General features: G+C 35.1%; 1 protein-coding gene across 3 annotated transcripts in view; it reads left to right on the top strand.

Annotated features, from left to right (window-relative positions):
• unc-104 (kinesin family member unc-104) overlaps positions 1-19,734 on the top strand; it is a 942,286-nt gene that overhangs the window by 911,343 nt on the left and 11,209 nt on the right. For all 3 annotated transcript variants that reach the window (XM_090394094.1, XM_090394092.1, XM_090394093.1), the window contains exons 42-43: positions 7,403-7,522; positions 11,687-11,805. In XM_090394094.1, coding sequence (XP_090250220.1) covers positions 7,403-7,522; positions 11,687-11,805 — 239 coding nt within the window. The remainder of the gene's footprint in view (positions 1-7,402; positions 7,523-11,686; positions 11,806-19,734) is intronic.

The following is a 19,734-nucleotide window of genomic DNA, read 5'->3' as shown; positions in this document are numbered from 1 at the left end:
TAAAAGATATGACCTCTAACTAGGAGCACATATATTTGCCTTTTATTAGTGCTTAAAGGCAGCTTTAAAGATTTCACTTATGATGAATATAACTTTTGGACATAGGATTAGATGGCTGAGGTACTGAACAGAGTTTTGATCTCTTTAAGTTTCTAATGAGAACCAACTGTTTAAAAAAACATCAGACCAGTGAAACCTAATAAGTGAAAAATAATACAGGCTCCTGAGCAGGGCTCATGCCTTTAAGTAGTGCATACCAAAGCAGCTCTGATTCCAAAGGATATATTATAAGTGCTCTGGTAAAATTTCATAACTTTTAAGTTTCCTTCTACAGTTGGATTCATAATATTCTTCATTTTAATATCTTGCAATGTACAAAGAAGAATGCAGTATGGAATTAGGTGACAGAAGAGTGTATATGGATGGTGTTTTGAAGCGGCTGCTGAAAATATATCTTCATACATTCAAAGCATTCAACAAAGCTCTACAAGAGCCTGGTGACAAAATAGTGTTATTAACTAAAGAATTTGAAGTTGACAACGAAGACATAGCACAGTTCATAGAAACTGTGAAAGTGCTCTCAAATTGAAGGTCTTGTAGAGTTAGAAGAACAGAAAGTTGTAGAAGAAGAAAAAAAGACAAGCTTTCAAAAGAGCAGTTTACAAAAAAAAAAAAAAAACTAGGGAAAGCACTTGATGCTATTAATAAAGCAGTTTTTAGCAAAAGAAATGAAATGATGCAAGCTACAATTACCTGCAACAGAAAAATTTATGCAGAAATGAAAAGGCAAACCATGCATATTAAGTTGAATGTAATGTACAAATGTTTAAAGAAATTCACTCATGCTTTTTCAAAATGAGCCTAGATCTTCCACAAATTATGCATCTAGTGAACTGTACAGAGAATGCTATGTTACATTTCCTGAATAATTTGAAGATGACCTATCTGTCCCTGCCTCTTCTGATGAATTGCCCAATTAATAAAGCAACAACTTCAAAGAATTATTCTTGCTTCATGTGTTTCCAGCTGAATAATTTACTGATAAGTGTGCATGTTTCATTATTTATTACACTACATTACTGCAAACAGTAATTTTATAATGTAACTTATACGTTACGTGGCGGCGGCCCTGGGCGGGATGGGCGAAGCATGTCAGGAGTATCATTACTCCTGGTAGGGCCTCCCAAGGCGTGAAGTCCATCCCACTATGCCCAGCTAAATGCTAGCAGGAAAAGACAGAAGAGGAGATTGGCACCATCTGTCTTAATTTACTGCCCATTAGACATTCATGGTGAAGGATTTAACACAGCACACCATGCCGGCTCAGACGTCGCCTGGTTCATCAAGGTCTGCGTTGCCATTTGGTAGCAGCTCCAGGGGTGGCAATGCGAAGTTAGCAACTGGCACTACCACTATCACTGACAAAAATAATGGAAAAACTGGATCCAGATTCAGACTCCGCAACCATATAATGACCAGAACTTGGAATATTAGGACTCTACTACAATCAGGCCAACTCAAATTACTACAACACGAACTAAAAAGATATAAATGGACTGTTATGGGATTCTGTGAAATTCGATGGCCCAAAACACGAGAGCTAACAACAGATGAAGGACATTTGCTTTTTTACTCTGGATGTGACTGCAGCGGAAAGGAAGGTGTCGCGTTTTTTTGATACACAAATCATCACGAAATTCTGTCATGAAATTCAACCCTATCAATAGCAGAATTGCTCTAGTCTGCTTGAAAGGAAAACCACTCAATATCACCATCATACAGGTCTATGCCCCAACCACAGATCATGAGGACTCCAGAGTAGAGGAGTTTTATGGTCAACTTAATGCAATCACCAGAGTGAATAGAAAAAAAGACCTTTTGATTGTACAGGACGATTGGAATGCCAAAATTGGAACAGACATCGACAAGGATTATCTCCCATTTGTCGGACCATATGGCTATGGGGAGACAAACGAAAGAGGTTTTGAATTAATCAATTTTGCCTCACAAAATGAACTTACCATTACTAGCACTCTACATGGACTTCACCTGATGGTAAAACACACAACTAAATTGATTTTATCCTTGTAAGCACAAGATTTAAAAACTCCATCAACCTCACAAGAACCAGATCATTTCCTGGAGCCGACATTGGCAGTGACCACAATATGGTCATCGCAACTGTGAATATGAAAATGAGGGAAAGATTACCTACTAAATCAACTCGTAAAAGATATAATATAGAAAAATTAAAAGATCCCCAAATAAATACACTACATAAATACAAATTAAAACAAATTTTTGACACAAGCTTCAAGAAACATAATAGTATCGAATCTAAAACCAAATACTTCTCATAAAAGATAACTGAGACAGCTGAAGAAATCCTTGGATACAAAAGGAAAATAAATAAACCATGGATAACCAACAATATTTTGGACCTATGCGACGAAAGAAGATATTTGAAATCTCATATTAATAGTGGTCATAATAGAGAACAGTATAAAAATTACTGTTTTTAGATTTTAATCTTTAATTAAAATAATCTTTTAATTAAAGATTATTAAAAAAGAAATCAAACATGCTAGAAACTTATGGATATTGGATGAATGCAAAAATATAGAAGAGGACTTAAATAAAAATAATTCTAAAAGTGCTTTTCAAATTATCAATAAGCTAACCAAACCTTTTACTGCAATTAATTGGAGCATAGAAGATGAAGATGGAACTCCTATCACGGATAACCAGAAAATAATTGATAGATGGAAATGTTACGCAACCAAGCTTTTTCAAAAGGACCTTCAACTGACCGATGATATTTTGGACGGAATTTTGCCAGGAGGTTCAGAGGAAGGAGATTACCCGATATTAAAAGAAGAAGTTATTGCAGCAGTTAGCTCTTCAAAAATTGAAAAATCACCGAGAAGTGATGGTGTCACAGTGGAACTGATACGCGAAGGAGGTGACATCATCATAGACACCTTACTAAATTTATTCCAGGACGTATGGAACACAGAGACTTGGCCTTCTGATTGGCAGACTTCTGTCCTTGTACCTATCCCTAAAAAGGAAAACAGCAATAAATGTAGCAACTATAGAACAATAAGTCTTATTAGTCATCCAAGCAAAATCCTATTAAAAATACTATTGTCAAGAATCGAAAAGAAAATAGAAAGCAGACTATCAGATGAACAAGCAGGTTTCTGGAAGTCCAGAAGTACAATCGACCATATTTTTACAATAAACATACTAGGCGAAAAATACATAGAACATAACAAAATAATCTGTCACAACTTCTTAGACCTTCAAAAAGCTTTTGACTCAATATGGCACAAGGCATTATGAAAAATTTTAGAACATTATGGTATTGACAACAAAATCATTAGGATTATTACATCTCTTTATTCCTCATCTGATATGAGAATTGAAATTAAAAATTATAGCAGTGAATCATTCCGGGCAGAATGGGGGATAAGACAGGGATGCATCTTGTCCCCTCTTCTTTTTAATTGTTTTCTGGAATATGTCATAGATGAAGCTCTTTATGAATATGACACTGGAAGAGTAGTTGGCGGACTAAGAATAAATAACTTACGTTTCGCTGACGATATCAATCTTCTGGCAGAAAGTGAAGAAGAATTACAAGAGATAACCAGCCGTGTTTTCGGAACATTAAAAAAATATGGATTATACATAAACCTACAAAAAACAAAAACAATGATAACCTCAAAATCAGACATTGAATTCTTAAAGATACAAATTGGCAATAAGCAAATTGAGAATGTAAAGAAGTTCACTTATCTAGGAAGCACGTTGAGTCAAGATGGTCGTTCAAAAACCGACATTAAATACTGAATTGTTAAGCCAACCGTGGCCCTACAGAAGTTAAAACCATTGTGGGGAGATAACAGAATAGCAGTCACAACCAGACTAAGACTAATTGACACCTTGGTGAATTCTGTCCTTTTGTATGGTTGTGAGGCCTGGACTTTATTGAAGGAAGATGAGAGGAGACTCCTGTCTTTCGAAATGAAAACTTACAGAAGATTTTGAGAATTCCCTATACCACTCACGAAATCAATGAAAATGTCCAAAAACTGATTGATTCAATAGATGGGAGAAAAAGGGAAAATGTTCTGACAGTCATCAGAAGAAGACAGATGAAATAGTTTGGACATGTGGAGAGGGCTAATGGCATTCCAAAGCAAACCCTAGAAGGAATCGTTCCGGGATCAAGGGTTAGGAGCCGACCTCGATTAAAATGGACTGATAACATCAAAAAATGGACAAATTTCTCCCTTTCTCAACTGACATCAAGAACAAGAGACTGAGATGACTGGAGGAGGCTAGCAAAGAGTATCACCTACCAGCCATGAATGACCCAACGGTTCATTTAGGACTATGGGAGAAGAAGATACGTTACATTGTATTATTTCACTATTTATAGTGAGTAATATTAGTTAAAATATAACAAGACAAATACACATTTTAGCATTCAGATATGTTAATTTTTTTTTATATCCTTAATCTCCATATAGTGATTTCCAATTTAAAACATGATCATCAGAATAGAATCCTTTAACACACACACACACACAGAATAGACTCCCATCATAAGCTAAAGACTAACTGTGTATATATATATATATTTTTTTTATACAATGCTTTTAAAATTTTTCTGTATAAATATTTTTTAATTTTATATCCATATGAATTTTTCATGTGTGTATACATATATATATACTGTATATATATATATATACACACCTAAACCTCTTTTTATACGAATTTTTTTTATGCGAATTGGGATATCAAAAAAAATTTTTTATGCGATTTTTATTCACTTCTACGCGACCAACCTAAAGTCTAAGTTAGGAAAAAAATCCATAATTCAAGAAAATTCTGAGAATTTTGTAGAATTGCATTCTCGTTTCAATTAAGAAAATTCTAAATTCTTATGAATTTCGTTTATTGGGAATTCCCTGAATTACATAATAGACTGCCCATAAAAAAAATTCTTAGTAGTTTGAATTTGGTGTTTGAGTAGATAACACAGTTACCGCATTTTTTGCATTTTTTTAAGTAAAATAAAAATCGCGTTATAAAATTAATAATTTTGCCAAGAAATGATAAATGGTAAGCTATATGTAATTTTCAAACTTTCATTTCATTAACCAAAGATTTTAATCCAGCCCTCACATGATGTTGCGGATAACCAAAAAAAAAAAAAAAAAGAAAAGAAAAGCCGTTTCCTTGGATATAAAAATTCAAATTTTAGATGCGACAGCTGTGGGTTAGCATTTTGGAGTCTGTGAATCAACTGTCAGATCTATAAAAAAAAAATGAAGAAACTATTAGAAAAGCGGTATATTCTGGTACAAAATTGAGTGCGAAATTATAATCATACACAAGAGATGTTCTAGAAAAGGCCGAAAAAGCTTCAGTGATGTGGATAGAAGATAATGTACAAAAAAGAATGCCATTGATGGAAATTCCATCAAGCAATCAGCATTGAGATTTTATGAATAGATTAAAAAACTGCAACCAGATACTTCATCTCAATCGAGGAAAAAATATGAATTTAATGCATGCAATGGTTGGCTGGCTAAATTTATTTAGCCAGCCAACATGCTCTTCATAATATAAAAATTAAAGGTGAAATGGCTTCTGCTGATGAAACAGCTGCCAAAGCATTTCCACAAAAACTTGCTAAAATAATTGAAGATGGAGGTTACGCTTGTGAATAAGTTTGGAATATCGATAAAACAGGCCTTTTCTGGAAAAAAATGCCAAACAGAACTTGCATATCAAAAATGCAAAAAACTGTTGGTGGGTTCAAAGCAGCAAAGGATCGCATAACACTCCTATTTTGTTCGAACGCTTTAGGAGATCGGATGTTAAAACAACTGCTCATAAATCAATCATTAAGAACACGGCCACTGAAAGGCGTAGATTTTCAAAAATTGCCAGTTTATTGGATGGCCAACAAAAAAGCTTGGGTGACCATTGATATTTTCACTGAGTGGTTCCACAAACACAAGAGAAAACTTGTGTTTGTGAAAGTTAGACGCTATTTGAATGACAAGGGTCTCGAATTTAAAGTGCATTTGATTCTTGATAATGCACCTGGTCATCCTGCCAGAGAACACCCAAATGTGAAATTTTGGTATAATTGCGACTTTTAAAACATATTATGTTAGATGAACATTTCAGTATGTTTTGAACAAGCTAAATGATGATGAAACACTGTCAGTTATGGATGTGTGGAAAAAATTTTCAATTATGGATTGTATTGATCAGGTTCGATTATCGTTATCTGAATTGAGAATAGAAACTATGAATGCATGCTGGAAAGCTATTTGGCCCGCATGTGTTAAAGAGAATGCTCCTGTTCCCTTCAATCATACTGCAGAATTCCCCAATATAATAAGTTTGGCATGTGAAATTGGCAGCGAAGGATTCGATGATCTTACGTCTCCAGATATCGAAGAATTGTTAATTGATAAACCTCTTAGCGAAGACGAAATAGTGAAGATTGTTTCTGAGACTCCTGAAAGCGAAGAAGATAATGATCAAGGTAATCCTACTTTTACTGCTGATATAATTAAAGGAGGTCTTAAACTGGCCAGTAATTAAGGCAATTATTTTGCCCGACATGATCCAAATGAAGAACGTGCTTGGAAGTTTTTTCACGTGAGCTTAAGTTGTTAATGTCTTCATACAGAGAATTATATCGCGACTTATCTAAAGCATTAACACAGCGATTAATAACTGAGTTCATGCCTACTGAAACAACCAGTGGTACTTTCGTTCAAGACATGACAAGAAGAATTTCACAAGTTGAGGAGGAAGTCGATGACGATAATACCATATCTAGTAGTTCTAGTGATATTAGTCTCACGAAAACGAAAGCTTTCGCGTTTATTGTCAGAAACTGATAGCGAATAACATAATTTTTTTTATAGAATCCTTAGCAAACAACTGAAATGAATATGTTTTTTTTTTAAGTTATTAACATTCATTATATGTATGTGTGTTCTCCATGAAATGTAAATAAAAATCTTATGATCCTAATGAATTTAATGTTTGTTTTTTTCATTATTTTGCTTATATTTCAGGTTTGGAACCAATCTTCACTTTTTCTATGGTGTCAGTAGTTCTATTTATGCGTAATTTTTAGGAACGTATCTATCGCGTAAAAAGAGGTTTAGGTGTATATATATATATGTTATATATGAATTTTTCATGTGTGTGTGTGTGTGTGTGTATACATATATATGTGTGTGTGTGTGTGTGTATACATATATATGTGTGTGTGTATACATATATATGTGTGTGTGTATATATATATATGTGTGTGTGTATATATATATACATACATATGGAAAAAAAATTTTAACAGGTTGTTCGAAGACCTTATGTTTTCATATACAAAGATGAGAAAGATCCAGTAGAGAGACGACTAATTAACCTAGCTACAGCTCAAGTTGAATATAGTGAGGATCAGGAAGCAATGTTGAGGGTAAGGACAAATATTTTCTGATCATGAGTATAATATGATAGTAGTAATTATTGTGTGTGTGGGGGGGGGGGGGAGTAATAATAAATGTTCAGCCACGAAAATCATTTTTATTCATGAAAAGGTTTCTTGCCCATTTTTTAGACTGATGATTAGCTTTCTTGATTTGTTACTGTGTATAATGAATTCAATGAAACAAGATATTTAGATAGCTTACAATCTTCACAGCACATTAGAAATCTCAGTAATTGTTCTACATTGTTAGGATAGGTTTTAGGATTAGCACCAATATTAATATAAGTAATAAAAAAATAATAAAAAAATCCAGAAACGGCACACGATAAAAAACTAATGGCTAAACCTTTTACAGCATTTTCTTTTCTTTTCCTTTTTTTTTTTTTTTTTTGTTTATAATTGTGGGGATGGGGGGGTACAAAACATTTCTTTATTTCGTATTTTGTACAGCCACTTTAATGCATTTCAAATGCAGATCAAGAAGTGTAGATGTGGCGGATGCCGGTGAACGTCTCTTACCATGTTTTATTAACTGATATTCTTTGTTTGTAGTCGGTATAAATTGGAGAAATATGATGCTCCCATGATCATCAGAAGAGAATCCTTTAACACACATACAAAATAGAACCCTATTATAAGTTAAAGACTAACTATATATTCATTTTTTATATAATGCTTTTAAGATTTTTCTGTATAATTATTTTTTAATTTTTTTATCCATATAAATTTTTCATGTGTGTGTCTATATATAGGAAGAAGGGAACTGATGGAGTTTGAAAGAGGCATTGTGATAGGATGTCATGTTGCAGGGCTATCTGTTCTGCAAATTGTTGACAAATTGGGCCATCCCAGGTCAACAATCAGTGATACCATACTGAGATGGAAGCACAGTAAGTCAACTGCAAGTGCTACCCACCACACTCAGTATACAATGTGACGGTAGGGTTGATGCAAAGGATAATATGTGAAAACCGCCACTCATCAGCTGACATGTTGAATGTGGAGTTCCAGGCATCGACTGGAACACAGACATTCAACATTCAGAACCGCAATATGCAAGCCTCATATTCAGTGGTGCAAAGAGCATGTACAGTTGAACATGGAAGCTTGGAAAGCTGTGTTATGGAGCTACAAATCATGCTACACACTCTACTGAGCAGATCAAGAAGTGTAGATGTGGCGGATGCCGGTGAACGTCTCTTACCAGAGTGCATAACCCCAACTAAGAAATTCAAAGGTGGCAGTGTGATGGTATGGTCCTGTTTTTTCCTGGTTTGGCCTAGGACCTTCGTTTGTGATGTCACGAACACTGAACTCGGAGAGATATCTGAACATTTTGGACAATGCAATTCTTCCTACATTGTGGCATTTCTACCAAACTGACCATTATCTCTTTTTCAGCAAGACAATGCACCGTGTTATAAAGATGCTTTGTAACTCTGTGGTTTGTGGATATCAACGTCACCACACTTGATTGGCCTCCACAGAGCCCTGATCTCAACCCTACTGAACAACTGTTGGATGAACTGGAGCATAAGGTAAGGTCAAGGGGGGGGGGGTCCACCCCATAACAGTCCAGGACATGCCTACAGAAAGAATGTTCCAAAATTCCCATTGATTGCCATCATACGCTTGTGGCATGCATGCCCCATAGGATTGCGGCACTTTGCAGTGAAAGGAAGTCATACATCTTATTAAGATAGGTGCCATTGCTATTTGTTCTCCTCACACTATGATATTCATTAACTTCTTTCCAAGCAGCGTATGTATATGTGTGTATCATCATCATCAAATTCCTGACATGTATCCTCAAGGGGTGTGGAGGATGTGATAGTACTACATGAAACTCACATCATTACTAACTTCCTATCTACAATTTTCCTCCAAATCAATCTGTTACCTGTCAAGACTCCAACATCATCATATCTTATATTTCTATCTTCTAAGGCACTTTTTACTGTATTAATCCACTATATCTTGGTTTTCCTGCAGAGAATACTTGTTTTTCCAATCTTTCCTCTCCCATTCTGTTTAAGTGACCATACCACTTGAGATTAGCTCTGCTAACACATTCCTGGATGCTAACAATGTCAAGTTCTTTCCTAATATCCTCATTTTTAATGTGATATTGCTATTGATGCCATCTGTTCATGCCCCCTAATCTTTCTCAGGACTCCCATATCTGCAGTCTCTAGTCTTTGGTCAAGTGTTTTATTTCTAACCCAGCTCTCAGACCCATAAATTAAGCTTGGTTTGAACACTGTCTTGTATACAGCTAATTTAGTGTTCCGACTAATTTCTCTCTTATTCCATATGAATTTGTTCAATTGACTTCCTGCCATACCAGTTTTCTTGATTCTGTTGTCTATTTCCATATTTAATTGACCATCTTAATTAAAAATTGTGCCTATGTAGCTGAAATGTTTTACTTGTTCTATAGGTTCTCCATTCACAATGCACTTGATATTTTCAGTGCTTATGCCTATTTTCATTTTCTTTGACATGTTATTGCTAACCTTCATACGATATCTATTAGAACAGCTATTCAATTTAGTCAGGAAATCTTGCAGACTTGTAGCAGATTTATTTAGAAGTAGAACATCATCCACATAAAGCAAAGACCTGAGATTAACATCCCCATTTTTGATATCAGGTTTAATACTCTGTTATTCTGTAGATAATGAATAACAGAGGGGATAAGGTACATATTTTTCTAAAACCAGATTTAACATTAAACCATCTTCCTGTACTTCCTTCAATTCTAACTGCTGACTTAAAACTCAAATAAAGATTAAGCATTGCTTGATATAATGTCCCATTGACACCCTACAACTGTAGTGTTTCAAATAGCTTCTCTTTTGGCACCTTGTCATTTGCCTTTTCTGGATCTACAAAACTTATATACAGATCTTTTGTTATATTCCCATGATTTCTCACCTATTTGTCATAAAGTGAAAATCTGATCCTGACAGCCTCTATTTGGCATGAATCAAGCTTGTTCTTCACCAAGCTTCCCTTCCACAATCCTTCTCAAGTACACTTGCGTATATCTTACCAGGAACACTCAGTAGAGAAATACCTCTATAATTCTCACATTCACTTTTATTTCCCTTTTTATATCTGAGAACTCTACTCCAATCATCTAGAATTTGTCCCTCTGCAAAGCAGTGCAGCCACTGTCAGACTTTGATTTATTTATATATGGGTACTATGAGAGGTCTACTCCAATCATCTGGAATTTGTCCCTCTGTCCAGGCCTTCTGAACTATGCAGTTCAGTCACTTTTATACCTCCATACTTGAGCATTTCTGGTCGAATATCCAGCTGCCTTTCCACAATTCAGGCTTTTGATGATTTTTTCTACTTCAGGTAGAGATATGTATTCCTGATTGCATGTCTGGTCAGTGTTTTTTTGCATTGTCACTGATTGTTTCATTAACTAATTTTTTGAAGTAATTACTCCATACTTCAAGAATATCTTTTCCTCCAGTTTTCATGTCACCTTTATCATCTGTAATTTCTTTTACAGCACTCTTTCCTCCGTTTTTGAGCTTCTTCAAAAATCTCCAGAATATCTTGCCACCTTCTTCATATTTATTTTCTGTGTTCTTACCAAAGTCTTCCCATGACTTTTGTTTAGCTTTCTTACATTTATCTGTATTCTCTGAGAACACGATCTGACTTATTTGCCAGGAACTTTTGATATGCTTTCTTATTAAATATGTTGCTTAATGCAGAACCACACTACTTACATATAGATATGTCATTATCCCTCAGTAGGAAGGACTGAGTAAGAACAACTTCCTTCCTGTGAATCCTGACTGCTATAGTTTAATTTCATGCTTGAACTATTATAATTCATTGTTGCTGATTATCTCTCTCTCTCTCATGATGTTTATCACTGGGATATTAATTTTTGTCTTATACAGATTAGAGTATAGATAGATGATAGTATCTTAGAGAACAAGCTGACCTAGCTGTGGAGTACAAATGCGAAAACCTACTAATTTCAACCTTTATATTGTAATAAATGATGATTTAAGAAAATGAATCAAACTGCGTGTCAAGTTTTTTATTTTTTTTACCATTCTACACACCACAAAATATATTCTGTGAACAAAAATTCTGATTACTGTTTATAACTGTTTTCAGGTGCCTAATACATTTTCTGTTGTGACCAAACACAGAGGTTTCTTGCTACAAACCCTTGGAGACAAAGAGGTTTATGATTGGCTTTATGCTATTAACCCTTTATTAGCTGGTCAAATTAGGTAAGTGGCATGATAGCATTCATGGGTCATTTAACTAAGATTTAGTATAGACTTGTTTATTTTGGATTATTTGCATGGTATTTGTTTGTGTGAACAAAAGTAATAAAATACTTCCATTAGTATTTCTTTAGGAGAACTACAGAAATATCTTTCAAGTCTTACAAGTGTGCATGTGTATTTGAACGGCTTTAAGTAAGAAATAATAAGTAAGGCCATGTAGTATTTTATCTATTTTGTGGGAACTGTAGCCATTGGCCAAGAAAGTATAGCAGAGATATTTAAATTCTGTGGAAAAAGCTGCATAATTTAGAACAAATAGCCCTAGTTTTGTGTGTAAATGTTTTTAGAATAGAATACCATATTGTTGGACTCGATGATAATGCGATTGCTTATGTACATATCTTCCTGTATACGTGTTGGCTTTCTATAAATGGAAAAAGAGAGTAGGTCATATGAAAGGTGGGTGACTAATGTGTCAAGAAAAGGCAAACAGTTATTAGATTCTTTTTTTTACTGTGAAGTGAATTTTGGGATGTTGGCTGTTTGGGTAAGTAATAAAAGAATCCTAATGGGCATGAATTTATTTACATGGATAGAAAAATCAGAGCTTCATAGTAGACTCAGAATGCTAAAAGGAAGTTCTGGAAAAGCAGAAATCATATCAGTAGTTTTTGGCAATTATGTAAGTGACTGGACAGAAAAATATATGAAAATTAATGATGTGGGTAGCTAGCTAATCAGAAGAGCAATAGAATGATATTGATGAGAATAGAGCAGATAAATATTTTAAGGTGGCATAACGTTCTGGACACTATTAGAAAAAACAAACAAACTTAGAAGTGAAGGAAATGATACTGCAGAATGAACTAGAGATGATGGTAGCACAAAAACAAAGATAAAATAAAGATATTGTGTATATTTGAAGTTACTAACCTGAAAACTTGCTCAATGAAACAAGCAGTAACAGAAAATGTTAGAGGAAGGAAGTCAGGAGCACATATCAAAACTTGAGGGAGAAATGTGGAAAGACAGCTGGAGTAAATGATAGCTGATAAGAAATGCTGAAAGTGAGGCATAAGAGTTTTACAATGACTGGACTGCAAAATCAGATGGCCTGATGAGAAGTCTCATTTCAGATTATTGAAGTATAGCTTTTCACAGTGCTTATCTACAAAATGGGAAACTGGACATGAGCATTAAAGAAGACTTTCCCCACTGAGTGTTCCAGGTAGAAATTATGCAAGCATACTTAATAGGATGTTAAGAGAAATTTGGTGAACAAAATGAATTTAGGCAATACAGTGGTTGTCAAGATCAAAATGAAATAAAATCAATTAAAATGAACAATTGTGAAAACATCAGAATATTATTATTATTAAGAGAGGCTTCCAGACAGTCAGTGACTGTCTCTATCCTTACAGACCACCTCATTACATACCTCTCTGATTAAAGCAATCAGTGCTTTCTTCTGGGTTTGCCACTAAATCTCTAAGGTTTGGTCCTTGTTTTTAAAACTCATTTTTTTCTTGAATTATTATTACTATTATTATTAAGATAGACCTCGAGGGAGGCCACATACTACACATACCAGCTATGATACCTATTTTAAAAATTCATTCACACTGCTTGCAATTACAACATCCAATGGCAAACCATTCCAATCATGCACCACCCTATGAGAGAAAATTCTAGCCCTCACTCCCTTAGTGGAATTCATTCTCAGCTTCCAAGGATGCCCTCTTGTCCTTTCCTAACCCTCCATATAAATTGAAAAATTCCATCAATTGAAATCCTGTACGACCCTTTGAGAAGTTTATGTCTCAATCATATCCCCCCCCCTCTTTCTCCTGTTTGCTAGTGTCTGCAGTCTACAAATTCTCAGTGTGTCTTCATAATCATTATTCCATAATCCTGATATCATTTTTAACCCTCTCCACTATATCAGAATCGCAATGGAAACCAGGACGCCAAACCTGTGCACAATAGATAGTCCAAGTGAGATCTTATCAAGGCCTTGTAAAGAGGCAAAATGACATCCTTATCTTTACATGTGAAAGTTCATTTCAGCATTGCAATTATCTTTAGAGTTGTATTTGCAATCTTTGCTAATGGCCCTGAACTTCAACTTGCTATCTACTAACACTCCAAGAACTCTAGCATAATCCCACCAATATAATACGACACTGGATATCTAATCATGCCAAAGTTCATGACTTTGCATTTACTGACATCCATTTTTCCATGCCCACAATTCCAGCCTATTCAATTCATTCTGCAAGCACTGCATATCAGCAGCATTCCTGATTACCCTACCTATCTTTGCATCATCAGCAAATAGCTATATGTCACCTGTCAAATATCATTAATATACAGATTGAATAACAGTGGGCCAAGAACTGATCCTTGTGGTACACCACTAGTTACTTACCTTAAATCTTGCAGACTCACATCCTCTATACCACTTTTAGATATCTGTCAGTCGGCCATCCTCTTATCAACGATCATATTTTATAATTCAAATCCATATTCTCCAATTTATGCAACAATCTTCAATGCTGTATGGTGTCAAAAGCATCATGGTGTATCCATTCGCCTTGTCTAGTTCAGTGGCAACATTATTATAGAAAGTGAGCAAGTTGCTGAAATGTGACCTTCCCTTAGCAAATCCATGCTGTTCATTGCAAAATCTTCACAACCACTCCTGAGATACTGATTGGTTGATTAGTTGGATACATTGGTCTTCGCACCACTCTTGTGCAAATGGGATTACCATACATGCTTCCCATTCCTGGGGAATTTTTCCTATTTTGAGACTCAACTTCTATAGTCTGGTCAAAGGAATAGTCAGTTCAGTTCAGCTAAACACTTTTAGCACCCCATGTTGATATCCCATCAGTCCCTATTGCTAAATTCTTATTCAGTTTGTGCAACAGTTCTAATTACCTCCTTTTCATTCACCTGAGTTTCTTCATTCGGCGAAGAGGTAGCAGTGAATTTTATGTTGTATACACTAGGTTGACAGCTTTTAGCAAAATGGGCACTCATTAGTTGAACAATCTCCTCTTCATCAGTCACCCACATACCATCTGTATTCACAGAGTTATTTTTTCATATTCATTCTTTCTTTTACTTGCAGCATAATGATCAAATTCTTGTGGGTTGTCTTTAGCTTGCAGAGCTAGTTTCTTTTCATACTCAGACTTAGCTTTCTGTACAACAGTTGTGACTAATCTAGCCTGCTACATATAATTTTCATTATAGACATCGTCCTTATGCACACTGTTATGCTGTTGTTTTTCTTATTTTTATATCTTCCCTTGCTATCTTTCAATCGCTATTTTACTTATTCAGATATCGGGCCTAATATACTTAAATCTACGATTGTTTCCTCTTCGGATACTGGCAAATTTATATTATGCTGCACCAGCCAGTATCCTATAGCAGAAAAGATCCTTACTAAGGGAAACAATACTAGATTTTGAGGTGTTCTTACACTATATTTTACTTTAATATGGCTGTATAGATTCAGACTGCAGTCGTGACCTAAATCTATGATTATATACACTTTCTAATTCCTTCCCACCAAAAGAGGTTCTATTTTTATAAGTGGTAATTCGGAATCGTAATCAGGCATGACTCAGGTATAGGCAAATAAATCATGTTTATTGGAATATCAAAGCAAATTATTGAATGCCTAAAGAAATTCAGGCATTCAATTTATCTCAATACTAAATAAGGAAACTCGAGTTAAAAAATCAACACTTTAAATTTAAATCAAAGGTTATAAAGCATGTAAGACACAGTGACTGATAACTGGGATAGATAGCAAATGATATGGTGTTAAGCTAAAATTCCCTTCTGCAAGCTATTCATAAGATAATATAACTAACATTCTAATGTTATTCAGTTACTATAAGTCTACAGTCCTAATCTCGTTATGTCAAATCAATCACATAAAACACAAAATACCTCTTCCAAACAATTCTTCTTATTCTCAAAAGGAGGCTAACTATCTAATTAGAGTCTGTCCACAGAGTTCTTTAGAATAATGTTCATAATTTATATTCACAAGTAATTATAAACACAAAATAGAGTAATTCTACTTTACCTAAACTGCAGCACCAAGATTTCCTTAAATATCTGGGTGTTACCCTGGACAGAACACTATCTTTCAAAAGACATCTGGAGAATCTCTCTCTTTAAAGATCAGAACCCGTAATAACATCATACAAAAACTGTGTGGTTCTACATGGGGTTCTTCTGCTATTACACACTGTGATACTCCACGTTGGCCTTAGTTTACTCTGCGGCAGAATATTGTTCACCAGTATGTCTAAACAGTCCTCTAATCAAGAAAATCGACACACAAATAAATGCAACGATGAGGACAATAACAGGTTGTGTCAACCCCCCCCTTTACTGGCTTCCAACTTTGAGCAATATTGCACCACCGAACTTGTGCAGACAAAATGCTCTAGTAAAAGAATAGAAAAAAATAAACAGCAATCCCCTGTTGCCAATACATGAAGACCTCCCATATACATGAATCGCCTTAAATCCCGACGGTCTCCACTAATACTGGCTGAAGAACTAATCAATAGCAATTTCAATGTTAATTCAAAATGGCTAGAAACTTGGAAAGAAAAATCGTCACCAGACTTAAACAAGTATATCCTTCCCAACCAAAATCCGAAAGGGATTGAGCTTCCATGTCACCTATGGAAAAGCCTAAATAGGATACGCACAGGATATAGTATTTGTGCAGACAGCTTATATAAGTGGGGAAGATCACCTACACCCCAATGTGACTGTGGGGCCATAAATCAAACCATCCGGCACGTTGTGGAGAACTACAGCATAAGAGCCTACCCTAGTGACTTTAGAGACTTTTTTGAGGCAGATCCTTCAGCTCTTGATTGGATATCTGAACAAGACTTAAAATTTTAGACTTTTTTTTTTTACCTGATATTTGTATATGTGCATTACTTGTTTCATTTTTATTGTCTGCACAAATATGTATTTATATATTCTAATGTCATGTGTCTTTATTATGCCATACACTAAATAAATAAATAATAAATAAATCTACTTTACCGAACCTTTTCCGATGTCCTTTAGTACCACTTGTACATCTGGTTACCTCTTGTCTATTGGCTGTCCTTACGCCAGCATAGGGACTACGCTATCTTCACAATTACTGCCGATTACGGACTCGATTCTTTGCGTCTCTGGAAAGATCTCTATTCCTCTCGATGGGACTCTCCAGCGAGGGCTCGATTCTGGTATTACTGGAAAATTTCACCTTCAGCTCTGCGTGGAATCCTACAACATTCTCAGGAAAGCTTGCCGTTCGACATTGTAGCACTGATGCTTCATCCCCCTTACTTGAACCACCGGCTAAATTCCGAACCAGGAAAACTGATGAGATAAGAGAGAGCTGATACGGTGCTCATTCCCTTATATTCTTTGTTCGAGCACCCTTTTGCACACGACCTGTATCTTTTCTCCCCTTGGGTTCATCCCTTGCTCTCATACTCTTGTATTCACGGAATGCGTGTCGATGTACTTTCCGCGTAACTACTGCCTCCGGCGTGACGCTGGACACGTGTAGTTGTATACCTTCTACGAATTGTTACTTAATATCTATCTGGTGACTCACAATCATTCTATATAGCCAAAGTGAGGCTTAAATAATATTAACAAATTCCTCTTTTAAGACAATCTCTAATTCGATCTTGGTATGATCACAATAGATTAAAATACATGGTATATAAAATTAATGTAATTTATACATATTTTCACTTTAATCTCAGCTGATGTGCAGGTATTTCTCTTTGTTTGTGTAGTTTAGTATGTTAGATCCTGAATGAATGATTTCTCTGCAAGATTCCTTCATTCAGGATCTAACAACACGATATTCCTTCCACATCATAATAAGATTTCACATCGATTTGACTCCTACCCTATTTATTCTTTAAACTCTTGAGACACATTCTGTAATACTGCATCATTTAAGTATTTTTTTAAATGCTTCCCATACATTATCAATGTTCTTCTCATCCAGAAACAAATACCATTTCACTGAACTCAGTATATTCCTCAGTTGATCGTAATTTAGCATGCAACCTTTTCTGAATGGAACATTCATAAACCCACTTCCCAAGTAAGTATTGCATGATCACTGTCACACCAACCAGAGGCAGAATAGTTAAGTCATTTACTGCTATCCAATCAATATTTGGATAATTAAAGTCTTCCATTATGATTACTCTTTTTGCACCTATCATCTCTACTTGTGATGCATTTCTTCATCAATAGCAACTGATCCACCAGCCCACTATGTAATTGATTTTCTTAGATTCCACCTCACACCAGATGGCTTCAAATTCACTGCCACATGAAATGCTGTTACTAGTACTACAATCATAGATTTCAACGCTAACTGAATTCAAGTCATTTGATATCATTAGCAACATGCCCCATCCTATCCTTCATAAAAATACTGAACCCTTTACACTTGATACCAGTTAGTATGTCTGATTCTGAGAGCCTGGTCTTACTGATGTCCCAACATATTGACCAAGGCAGCAAACTCTATCCCTTTGTTTCTCATACTCTTAGCATTCGTGTATAGACATACTAATCTAGCTGCATGTTCTTGGCTGCACTCTGCATGACACAGTTGGACAACTTGCAGATCTCTATTCTTCTCTAGTGCCTTATACATGTAGACATCTTTGCTCATGTTTGTTGGATCTGAACCGAACGAACACAAAGTTGAAATCATTCTCTGCTCATATCACTTCCATGATAATGCCCATTCTTGGCATTATCATGGAAGTGATAATGCCCAAGATTTCATTAATTAGCAAAATTATATAAATTGTCGCTCTTACACTCATATTCTCACCATTCCTTCTATTATAATTTATTATAAAAAATTCCAAGAGAAAAGTGATTCAAAATCTTACAATTACATTTGTAAGGTTTCATACCATTTATTAGTTTTTCACTACGCCTAATACCAGACGCATTCAGGTGTAGGCTGTCCCTCTTACACAAATCTAATCTTCCCTGATATATTCAAGAATATGTGTTTCAGTTTTTTGGATCAGGAAAAGCATATGAAAAAATTCCAAGAGAAAAGTGATTCAAAATCTTACAATTACATTTGTAAGGTCTCATACCATTTATTAGTTTTTCACTACTCCTAATACCAGACGCATTCAGGTGTAGGCTGTCCCTCTTACACAAATCTAATCTTCCCGGATATATTCAAGAATATGTGTTTCAGTTTTTTGGATCAGGAAAAGCATATGAAAAAATTCCAAGAGAAAAGTGATTCAAAATCTTACAATTACATTTGTTAGGTCTCATACCATTTATTAGTTTTTCACTACTCCTAATACCAAACGCATTCAGGTGTAGGATTCAAAATTGTAAGATTTTTGGATCAGGAAAAGCATATGAAAAAATTCCAAGAGAAAAGTGATTCAAAATCTTACAATTATATTTGGTCAAATAGGTGGCAAAGAAAGAACTGTGAAAAGATAAGTATGAATTTAAAAATTGTGTTGCAATATCAATATTTATTATTTAAATGTTGTATGATAGCTGTGATTGGTAGGTGGTGGTCGGTATTTGTTAATTTTCTGGTGTGTAGCTCTGAGCACGTGCAAAATGATGGTGAGACATATCATACTTGCTTGACCGGCACAAACAATGAATGCAAGTAGTATAGATTTTTTTTAAAATGATGAGGTGCCATGAATGCAATAAGTATGCTTGAAGAGGGTTTAAGATATTTATGTGTGCAAGAGTGTAGTGACATGCTTGTGGATTATGAGATGTCATTGAATGTGAGTAGTAACAAGCAAAAGATGATCAATGGCTATGGAAGTAAGTGGAGTTGACAGTATGACTGAATTA

The sequence above is a fragment of the Typopeltis vanoorti genome, chromosome 6 (assembly GCF_054136105.1).
Source record: "Typopeltis vanoorti isolate ZY-2024b chromosome 6, IOZ_Tvanoo_1.0, whole genome shotgun sequence".
NCBI lineage: Eukaryota > Metazoa > Arthropoda > Arachnida > Uropygi > Thelyphonidae > Typopeltis > Typopeltis vanoorti.
This window is presented reverse-complemented; position numbering and strand designations above follow the sequence as displayed.